Source organism: Schistosoma mansoni, chromosome 3 (genome assembly GCF_000237925.1).
Source record: "Schistosoma mansoni strain Puerto Rico chromosome 3, complete genome".
In the NCBI taxonomy this organism is placed as follows: Eukaryota; Metazoa; Platyhelminthes; class Trematoda; order Strigeidida; family Schistosomatidae; genus Schistosoma; species Schistosoma mansoni.
The window spans coordinates 22163100-22175346 of NC_031497.1; the positions used below are offsets into that span (position 1 = coordinate 22163100).

General features: G+C 30.3%; 1 protein-coding gene across 1 annotated transcript in view; it reads left to right on the forward strand.

Annotated features, from left to right (window-relative positions):
* The window catches only part of Smp_160820 (hypothetical protein), a 36467-nt gene extending 24624 nt beyond the window's left edge, over nucleotides 1-11843 (forward strand). The window contains exons 2-4 of the mRNA XM_018799652.1: nucleotides 84-200; nucleotides 871-1315; nucleotides 10979-11843. Of these exons, the coding sequence (XP_018651420.1) occupies nucleotides 84-200; nucleotides 871-1315; nucleotides 10979-11673 (1257 nt within the window). The 3' untranslated portion in view covers nucleotides 11674-11843. The remainder of the gene's footprint in view (nucleotides 1-83; nucleotides 201-870; nucleotides 1316-10978) is intronic.
* The last annotated feature ends 404 nt before the right edge of the window (nucleotides 11844-12247 follow it).

Below are 12247 nucleotides of genomic sequence, written 5' to 3' on the forward strand. Positions count from 1 at the left end.
TTAATTTTAAACATTAAAGTCAAAGAATAAGACCGCTTATTTGTAAAGGATTGTGCTAACTGATTTCTCAGTTTCCTTCTTAGGTCCTTAAAGATGCTGAAGTTATTTATCATTCGAATATTGGATCAGGTGTAAATAAATCCATTGCATCACAAGAACTTATTAGTTTTTGTAGCGTTAATATATCGTGTCCCAGACAGGTTCGTTACTGTTAATTGACCTAGTGTATACAGCAGTTAGTCCAAAGAATATATCTTAAGTAGTTTAGTTTGCGTTAGTATATCTACTGTACCAAATAAATAGTCTTGTGATAATCTTACGAAGATTTATCTAAAGAACATTCACGATATTCTCTAGTGGTTCCCTCTTCGAATATCACAGTTTGCATAAAATTATTCACTTGAGCATTCTTGGTAGTATACATTTTATTATAATCTGTGGTAAATGGTGTTATGTACCAAGTACATAATAAAGAATATTTCCAAAATAAAATGTGTAGTAAGTAATTCCGTTCCAAACTTGAAACTCGTGCTTTGCTAGTACACCCCACCTATTTGCGAAATGGCAGTTGTGTAATTTAATAAATTAGTCAGGTCACAATGACTTCTAGTTTTATTTTACTTTTTTATAATTACTTCGGTTTTGAGATCAGAATATTTACGTATGGAGTATAAAATTCGTCCGGTATGAATAACTAAATATTTCATTTTTAAGATCACAGTAATATTTTTTGCTAATCTATGCAATAAACTATGTTAATTATTTCATCTTAGCATCTAATTAATATCTTCATATACTGCTATAGTTTCTTTTCTGATTGTTGTTTTCTTCCACGTACCTAATCATAAACATACTTTCTTCATTTTATAGGAAGCTTATAGAAGTTGGTTTTGTGCAACAGAATTCCCACTGTATTATCCACTTAATGACGCAGATTTAAGTATACCTTTACACTCGAAATCTCTGGGTTCCGATATAACTGACGTCGAAGTTCATCGAATTCATGTTCCCGTCACAATTTCAAATCTATCGACCAGTTCCAAAATGCCTCGTCCTCGAAAGAGTAGTTACTTCCTAAATAGATCATCACCGCCGCAACCATTTAATATATCTGTTGTAGAATCTATGTCAGAACCCAGAAATATATATCGAAAATCTAGCCCCACAGAATTCCAGGTAGATTCCCATTTACTTTTTCGACTGGTAATTGTACAACCCTGCATTTCATGGTGTACTCAGGTTGAGACTGTTTGCCCATATTTAAATCCCGCTGATCCTACCTCAAACGGTGGTGAACCTGCATTTTTGTGCGATGGTAAGTCCATATTTATTTATAGTATTTATGCTCACTAATGATTATTTTTTCACCTTCTATACTAGAATTTATGTACTCATTTTTATTCCTGTTACTGGGTTAAAAACCTTCATGCTATCACTCTTTCATAATGTCTACCATGAAAGCATTTTCCATTGGTTTCACATGGTGGTGACTGTTTCCTGCAGAATGGAAGTGGTAAAATAGACGACCTGATACATAGGTATTGAGTGTCCATTTGTATAAGTTCGGAAACCCTAGTTTTAAACTATTTGTTCACCCAGAACCTTGTATACGGGTAGTATTGACGACTAGTACATCTATATTATTTGGTACTATTAGGGTATAGCTTCTAACATAGTCCGGTCATCTTTCAGATTGAGACAAAATTTGTAGATTTTTTTGCCATTGCTGTGGTCTGAAAGCCTGTGTATTATCAAAAGTCATTAAATATCACCTATGCTAATCCATTTACGGCACCATTTTTGCTTCTTTGTTCTTACTTTTGGTCCATACCTTCAACTAATTCTACATGACTAACAGTTTACCTATTATATATTATTTAAGAATCCATCTACATTTCGATTATTGAGTTCTCTTTGATTAGAAATATGGTTCCCATTAATCATTTTGATTCACTCTGTATGATGTGATGTTGTTAGGGTGTGGATAGACTGAAAGTCGTGTGAATTCATATTGTTTCATCAGCTATAAATGTTAATAACTCTAGTCAGTTTTCTTATGCATACTCATATTTCTGTTAGATAGATGGATAAAATTCATTATTGTGTTTTATGTAAAACTTTTGATTCAATAAAAAAACAACTAGCTGAAGAGTTTAGTTACAGAGTAAGTAATAACTTTATTTTACGAAATATATTTTTGTATTGACTGACTGTACCTATTAGAAACAGTAAGAAGATGGAGATTCAGAGCTTTCAAATACCTAATTTAGAAGAATTGTATTAGCTCTAGATATAACGATACAATATTATGACCAGCGGATACCATGACATATTTATATTCATTGTTTTCCTCTTTTCTAAATACTTTACATGTTTATTCATCACTCTCAGTTTGTTTTCTTCATTTTCTGAGACCTAGAACCTCTTCCAGCGTTCAATTTTCTATCCTTTTTATTTCCGTGAAGCATTTTATAATTGAAATGTCGTCGTCTATTAATCTCTTTGTTCACACTAGGTGCTTTCGCTCATTAGTAGTGATTTCTTAACATTATTAGCACCCGTAACAAAAAAGCATTCTCAATACTTACTCAAAGATTTTGATAATTTCCCGTTTAGTTGTATCGTTCTTCATATGGTAATATATGTACGAGGTATGCATCATGAATACGTCACGGGGTGTTTCTGGAATTTCGTTGTTCTTGTGTCCCACTTGGTGACTCCGAGTTACAGTTATGTTACACAGCCCAACAGTTCTTTGTTCAACTTTAGTGAACCTCTTTACGTCCGAAGCAATTTTTTACAACTCATTTTCCAATCAACTTCATGTGCTAATATAGATTTTATGTTCTTGTTTGCGCTTATATTTTATTCATTTTCGTATTCTTTCACCAAGTAGTGTTTAAAACCGTGGCATCCTAAAACAATACTCTATCTCTCGCTACAATGTTTAACTTTCCTACGTGTTGTTCATAATCTCCCTAAATTGTTTCAAACAATTCACTGAAAGTACTTACTTATTGAATGAAATGTTCTTCAAACTAATAACCAGCTTATTTTGTTTATTAGGAGTAATAGTTAAGGCTAGCTTTCCATTATTTCTTGATCAAGTGTATAGTTGCATCTTTAGCGATTCATCTGTTATTGTCAATACTCTTTTATTTTGTTGTACTCTTAAATACTTGATCATTGCTTATATATATATATATATATATATATATATCACTGCTTGTTTGTTGTTCGGGCCTTCCTCTTCTATTCTTTTTTGTCCTACATAACTAAGTAAATAAAAGCTTATTGACTTTTTTCGCTCTTCGTTCTCTTCATCTGTTTTCTATCTGTTAATTCGTTATCTGTTAATATATAGGCAAAAATTATTGTATATTTCATCAAGCTAAGTAAGATTAGTTTTTAATGATAGTTAATTATTGCTATTATATCTTCTTCACATTCATATATGTACATTATTTATTTGTTTTTCCATGGCTATGAAAGGAATAACTTTATTTTGGTCTCATTATACTCATTATTGTTATTATTTATTATCATTATTATTATTACTTATCTCTTAATGGAGAATATTGTTGTTGTCTTCAAGTCTTAGAATTATATCTAGGTAAATATTTCCAATTTCTTCTTATTCATCTGTACTGATAATAATAATAATGGGTCTTTCTATTTATGTAAAGTATCATAAAAAGGAGGCTCATGCATTACTTGAAGCTTAAGCGATGAAACGAATATGTTTGAATCGTTTATCGAGCAACCTTATGGTATTCTGTTGTATTCAAATCGCACCTCCTACTGAAAATACATTCGGAATACACTGAACAGCATATAAATTCGAATAATAATCTTTGGATTTCAATTGGTACTTTCCTAGACATTTATAAATGATGAAAGAGATAATCACTGAAATAAATGAAATCCTAAAGTAGACATATAATTATTAGTTTTCACCATACTATCTACTTGACTTCTAATAGATAAGTTCATTTGTAGTCTTTGTTCATGGGTTTGTAACTTTTCACCATAGCTATCCACTAATAATAAATATATTTTTTATATCCCAATGAGTAGAAAGATTGTGTTTCTGACGTTTCGTGACTTAATGTAAGCCACTTCTCCAGAGTAAATAAATAACCGAATTAAATTAACACAAATTTAACTAGTACAATTTTTCTACTCATTGGGATATAGCAAAAATATATTTATTATTAACTGTCTAGCCAATGCTCAATTTATTTGAAACGATCAAGTCCAACGTTGGCATTGATACATATAGCTATCCACTATTAACGGTCACAACCCCATTGAAGGACATCCATAGATCTTTTGTATGGATCCGTGAACTAAGATTCTAGAATTTTGGTTAGCTAGACCTGTTGCCCGATCAGATGTACGACTCAAATACGGAAGGATGCAATTAGTAGATAAATGCCCGGTCCTTATAAATTGTATATAACATTTCGTAAGCTCAATTTGTTTACATATGTTGAAAAAATCAACACTAGTTTGAGAGAGTCAATAACAGAAACTAAATAAAATCTAGAAAAAGAGAAGTGTGGATGCGAGTAATGATGCAGGTCACGCAAATAATCAACACTTTCCGGCCGGAATTATCGACTCAGAGTATAGACACCTAAAACGTCAGATAATGTTCCTAGTGTGGGAAAAGTCCGAGTAATGTGACTAGCTGATCTTCAACCAATCGGTGGTGGCGGGCCATACCAGAAGGTTCTAGAAGCTACACATTCAATTTACATAAAACATTTATTTCTTTTCCACCATACTTTTGTTCCGACTTCTCTTGAAGATATATTTTGTTTGTAATCTTATCAGGTCGAGCAAAGTTCATTGTTCGAAAAGTTCTAAATAAGGAAGTACACATAAGCGTCATAGAAGGATGAAAACTTCAAAAAGTGATATCCTGATGCTGAATACGAACACCTAAGCGACAAAGTAATAAACTGTATTAGAAAACTAGAAATTTTTTATCGACTAATCACTCAATTGGTAATGACATATAACTCGAATAATATCAATAAACCGAACTATTAGTCATTAGTATATTATTTCTGGTTTAATAAATACTTGTTTGTATATCGCTTATTTAAAATAAATTATGCATTAATATGTTTTTTTTATATTTATAGCCAATATTGAAATTAAAGTAATTATATTTCACACTAACTGAACAATCACTTGTGCATCAGTGACTCTTTAAACTAAAATTTTCATAACTTTTTTAATCCTTGTTTTTATTACAAAAACTATGATTGGGTTTGTCAAAATATAGAAATATAAATTTATAGTTGAGTAACAAACAAATTTTATATAAATTATTCTTATATCTGAAATATCCACACAAGATATATTTGCAATCATTAGAATTATTTTCTAGGACTGACGTGTAAACTATCACACTATGAAATTAAGTGGGTATATAAATCTTTACATAATTGTCTACTAAGGTTATATTGTACTAATGATTCCATTAGAATAGTCAAACTAACATGAGATAGCACATATTTTTTTAAATGTAACTATATAAACTTGAATTAGTTATGATTGAGACTACAATGAAAAGGGAACAAAACAAAAAACTACTTTATCCTTAGTTCTCAATACACTTAAACATAAAATGGATAGAGAGAATAGAAAAAAAGAACAGACGAATCGAATTAATCAGAGAGATTGGAGTTTTAAAATAAAAAAGATTGGTTAGGTGGAGAGTTCTCCTTTCGGCGAATTCATTTTCAACGCTGTACAATCGCAAATGTACATAGTTATTTTTTAGGATGATAATAATAACAATAATAGTAATAATAAGGTTCTGTCAAACGTCGTAACAGTGAAGTAGTATAAACAAAGGTTGTTATAATTGTATTGCTAATAAACAACCCAGCTACTCCTATTGCTTAGTATTCTTATACAATGACACTCGACAAGACCCCTAAATCAGAACACGTTGAACAGGAATGAAATCGTATTCAAAAATAACAATGGTAAGTGAATAGCAATCACTGATTTGAATAACGTTCATATATTTATAGTATATACATAAGAAGCTTCTAGATTTTTCTCCAATAATTTGTCAGGGCTGATTAATTTAGAATTAGCCAATCAGTGCGCACCATCACGATCATGCACATAACATGCCTTAATCCAGTTTATTTCCCGCTAACAAAGGTACTTAAACATTTTCTATCAGGGAAACTAATAATAATTTTATTGTTAAGGGCCTTGAATATTCATTATGAAAATATATGGGGAAATTATAACTGGGAATGGATAGCTCAGCATGATAAAATAAAATGTTGAAATAAAATGTAATTACGAGGATTATAGAATAAAGTTTGTATGTACAGAAAAAAATAAATCGATTTTTGGTAATATATGTGTATATCAACAAATATATATTTATTTGTTTATAATAATAAAATCCAATGTCTTATTTGACCATTTAATGAACTTGGCAAATCTTTTACGTTTAATATTTCATTCAGTTGAATGTTATTATTTTTTACTGTCTTAGGTCTACTATTCTTTATCTAATTAAATAAGAACTATAATAAAGACTGATTATATATATATATATACTATTCATGTTTATTTGAAAATCGTTTATCAAAAAAAATTAATGAACTGATTTAATCGGAGAGTAATCAGTAGTGATATGGCCAGACCTCGTTATATATATATATATATATATATATATATATATATATATATATAAGTTTCTATTGACAGAATTAATTAACTTTCTTATTCAGTTTTCTACCGATTGTTTTGACCTACTTAAGAGAATTTATATAGAAAATAAACACAGAGTCACAAGCGTGTATATGTATAAAGCTATCGAATAGTTTTTGTTAGATTTTACGAAATGAATTGATTTAATTTAACAAGAAAGAAAAAAAATGTTGCATTTCGCTTATTTGGTAACTTTAATAGAAAAATAAATTTTGATTAAAAAGAAAAGATTATTCAAAGTTATTCGTTTGTTTTTTTTAAAAATCTTTTAGCTTACTTTAGTATAGCAAATTATGAATGAGAATGAATAAAGTGATTTCATTACTAATGTTGTTTATTATTCCTTTACCTGCTTAAATACGGGTTTTTTGTCAAGTTTCTTATTACTCATGAGATTTAACTAGTACACTTTTCAACAAAGAGTTAATGGTTAATACAGCCAAAAACAATAGATTTTTATGTTCTATTTAATTGTTGAATTAAATACTGTGAACTTACTATATATTCCTAATTACTTTACCGTTTCTTTTAATAGACGACGTATGAACAAAAATTTTTTAATGAAAGCTGTTCCCGATCATGTTTCCATTCTCTAACTCCAAACCAACAAAATTCCTTGTACCCATGATATTAAGTGACGAGAACAACATAGAAATCAGTATATGGTTGAATCGATTCAAATTGCTCTACTTTGAATTAGTATAACATAAAAATCAAATTGGCAAATATTATAATAAAATAAGTCAAGAGGTTAACTTGGTGAAGAAAACTAGTTATAGAGTATTAAAACACAAAATATGATAACTAATTAATCCATTTATATCATTAATTATCTTAATCACTAATATCTACTATAATTAAGATAGATTTTTTATGACTAAGATGATTATTTCCTACTTTTATTAGGTATTTGTTTACCTTCATGCTGTCATCTTGTGGTTTCCTTCCATCATTAAAATCTTACACTCGACAATTCCATTTTACACAAAAATACATTAGTCAAGCACATAATTCTCCTACCACTACATATCTTCGATGTTGAATTGTCAAAGTTAATGCTAAGAAATTAACTATTATTGTATTTATTCGTTTTTTTGTGGGTTTACAAATACCTAACCGTTAACAAAGTCACGTTAGTTATAAATGACATCTCCGTCTTCTGTATTCCAGCTTATATCCTATTATCTCCCTGTACGTTGATACGACTCCGAATAGAAAAAAAGCCGTTTGGTACATCTAAGCATTTCGCTTTCCATAGTCCAACCAGTTTAAAGTCACACTTTTTGTTTATATTAGTTCCAAACCCCTCCCAGAGCATGTACTTCTATGTATATTTCTCTGTTAAAGATATTCAAGTCGCCATATTTCTGTCTTCTCTTAGTCATATAATGTACCGGTTCTAGTAGTTTATGACTAATTAAACTCTAATAATAATCGTTTCTTTTTTATGTTTCGCTAAATATTAATGAAGCGTAAGATGGTAAAGAAAATGTTCAGAATTTGAATTTACATATGTGTATGAAATATTATTCTAACTCGCGTGCATTGATTTTTTTTTCATGAATCCAATATCTTTTTTTGTTGTTGAAAAACACGTAGAAAACGTTCAAAGAATATTTTCGATTTCAATCGTTACTATTCGGTACTTTCTTCGTTATTCTGATATGAGAAATAAAAGATTCATTTTGATTACCCTTTAATATGAACCATTCACTCTTTTTTATCTCAATATAAAGTCAATTAATTTTTCCATTATACATTTATTCTAAATTCTTATTTTTGTCCAGTCATTTTATATTGGCTAGCGCTTTTAATGTTTCATTACTCTCTTATAATTATGATATACCTACTTGTGTTCATTACTCTTATGGATATTGTTCATTTTTCGTCACACTATTGTAAATATAAGTGATTTTCTGCAAAATCACATATACTTCATAATGGCGAATCAATTCCATGTGCAAAGAATTTGATGTAAACTGACCATTATCATTTTGTCTGTATATATCTATACTGATATCCCTACATCTTTAAGGAAAGTTACTCGATAATATATATATATATATCCTATTTTCCTAGTGAACTTTTTTTTCGATTACTTTGTTTTATACACTCAAACATTTTAGTGATTGGTAAGCCAATTTCATGTCGTACTGTAATGACAGTAGACCGATGGACACGTTAGGTGCCCTGGTACGGCCAAGAGTGGGGAGAGTCCGCTCTCCCTCTCGAAATGCTCTCACATGGCCACGCGTATATAACCACTGCCAAGGAAGTCCTAATCACTGCCTTCTCGCGGCATTACTGTTGTTTACGAAATTGAGAGGACGAAAAGCGAATGTCCGGCGCTTTAACCAGGTTGGTGGACACGGAGGGTCCACCTAGGAGAGTTGGAGACCCTGATTCTAAATCAATGGTGCAAATGGGCTCCAGGATCCTGAGGCAACAAATGGCGTATGAATCAATCGTTGGTCACCGGCTACCATGGGACTGCATCTCCTTACGATGCTCTACTACCTTGTGGATCAGACCTTTATGTTGAAGGCTCCGGCTGTAGCCCCCTTAGAAAACCACTTGTTTCGGTTTGGGCACCTGGGCAGTATCACAGCCCCCACACAAATCAAATGAGATTTGTGTGTCACATATGTATCTGGTGCCCCTATGTACCAATATTTTCGTGTTTAAATGAATAAGTGTATAGGGTTTGACAATTTTTCAGTTCAGTCAGTATAACTTTCAGTGAACTACTTACTTTACTTTAGCCATATATTGAAGATATCTATTCCCTTTAAGGCTTTCATATTTTTCTTATTAGTAATGAAACGCATATGCTATTTCATAAGAAACCTAGAAACGATCTTAAAGCTTGAGGCTTCCTGTTGCACAGAAGTAAAGGATTAGCTTGAAAAAACTTTTTTGACGTCATTATATTTGTATACTTTTTTATTTAAAGGGAATATGGTTTACTGTGCAGTAAAGTTGGAAAGTGCATATTAAAGGAAATTCTCATTTACTTTTCAACCTCATAAGTTTTCAACTATATCTATGTTTTACACAATTACTTTTTAACATTTTCCGATATACTTATTAGTATGTAAATTATAATGAATTCAGATCTGTTTATAACATAAATGATAAATTTGAGAGTCGTTACTGCTTATTTAATGAGGTTTTGTTTGCATGACCACGCGAGTTTCATGCATACATTTTTTATTACTTCATCTACTGTGTCAAAGACTTAATAAACTATTTTAACTTATTTGTAGTGAAATACATTTGTTTTTTAAGATATTTGTATAAGAAATTTATCAATATATACACTATTTGTATCTTTAAAACCGTTGGAATAAACAATCTTCAATTGCCTGTAATTAGTGTAACTATTCGAGACCCACTGAACAATTCAGTGGAGTTATATAAATGTAAAGGTAGAATCACTCATTTAAACAAAGTAAGAATAAGACGGATTCCTTTTTCTTCACTTACATACAGGCTAATAGGTTTACTTTGTATTAAATAATAATATTTTTTGTGAAATAAGTCTACGAATTGTTTATCAAAGAACAGGGGATTGTTTGGAAGGTAAACTGAGCTCGGAATTTGGGGTTATTAATAGAGTATGTATAAGTTAAATTATTCATAAATATTATGTTATATATAGTTAGTCATAGATAACATAGAACCTGGCTCATGTGCTTCAATCCAGATTGTTATACCACACTGTACAGCGAATTAACATTACCTTGATGAATTACAAGGTAGTAGGAATGATCAAATCCTCAAAAGATCTATTTACGTACTTGTTCGTTAAATTTATTTATCGTATTTGATATTACTGGATAGATCCTCTTCATTAACTTATCCTTTCGTTTTATTTTTCAATATTATGCCTAACTTAGTTTTACTGAAACAGCTAGACGCAATATTCGATAATTGAAATGAAGTCAAGACTTAATTAAATCAGTCAAAGGATATAAATCATCGGATCAGTAATGTAAAGTCTGTTAATTTGAATCCAGCCGTAACTTACACTTTCTTTTTAAACTTCTATCATCACTCCTGCATACAAAAGGGAGTATTTTATGTCTTCACGTGGTATTCTAGTCCATGATGTAATTTTTCCATGAAGTTATTATTTTTAAATTTTTTTACTCACTGTAAAGAAGTTCTTTTTAACACTAACCTAATTATTATTTGTACTTCATTCTGTTTTATTATCATATAGAAAGTCATTATCATCACAGTTCAAGATACCAAGCAGTTTATTGGGATGTGAATACTTGTGAATCTGAGTGTTGTTTCGGTGTATCAGATTCAATTCTTCTTTCTGTATCCATTCCTGATAAGAAACAGTATTCTACTTCCACCGATATTGTCTTATCATATTCATCTGATGTTGACAAATCTAGTGATAATGACTCATGTAGTCATTTACGTGATCGTTGCCTTCATCGATTTTTGTCAGTTCATCATTCATCATTGATAGCAGAATTTTCATCGATTGTTCCAGATCAAACGTCATCAAAATATTTCAATTATGATTTCAATCAATCTAATAGAATTAATTCCAAGAATTTCAGTGACTACCATTCATTATCTCCTGCTTTGCATAAAATAGATAGCATTTCTTTTAGAATTATACTTATAATATCGTTCACTCTTCATATTTTCATTTGGTTGCATAACATTCAAGTTTTATTATTTCAAAATTTCACTTCTATTATTTTCTTGCGTTATCATCATGTGACAATGACGATTATGAATACTTCTCTAACAAGTAATGATGATAATAATACTACTGATGAAAATACACATTATGTATCGAGTTCCTTGAGTCATTCACCAACTTCTTTGGTATCCCACCCACCACTGTGTTTGTCTGATTTTACAAAACATTCAAATTCATGTCGACCATCGTAACAACAATTTCTGAATTTATCTTATAATGTGATAGATTATTATTATTAGGTAACCTTTTTATCTCTGTATTTTATAATAAACAAAGTAAGTAATATGTTTAGATATTTATCTAATCATTTGTTTCTATCCTTTCATTGCTGTTGACTTTAGTTTCTATTGTTTTTATTATTATTGGTGTTAGTAAGGATACTTTTTTGCCAATAATAATATCATGCGAAATTCGTCGATTTAGTTAAGTTTTACTTCTAATCTCGACACTTGGTCAAAGTATAAAATTATTTACTGTGAGCGTGTATATTTATATATATATATATTCGTTCTGTCCCTTTTCTCTGCACCTTTCATTTTTGTTTTTTTTTTGCCTCAAATTCGTGTCAGTAGGCAAAGATATACTTAAAGGAGTGTCGTAGTTTTCTTCTTCAAGTCAACGATAATGTATTTCCTTATAAATTGACATTTATTGATTTCCTTTGTTCGTCACTACTAGTTCTCAAAAGCATAATCTATGTATTTCTTCCAGGCTGTTTACTTCCTCTTTCTCACTTTTCACCAGTCACGAAATCATCTTGTTCTC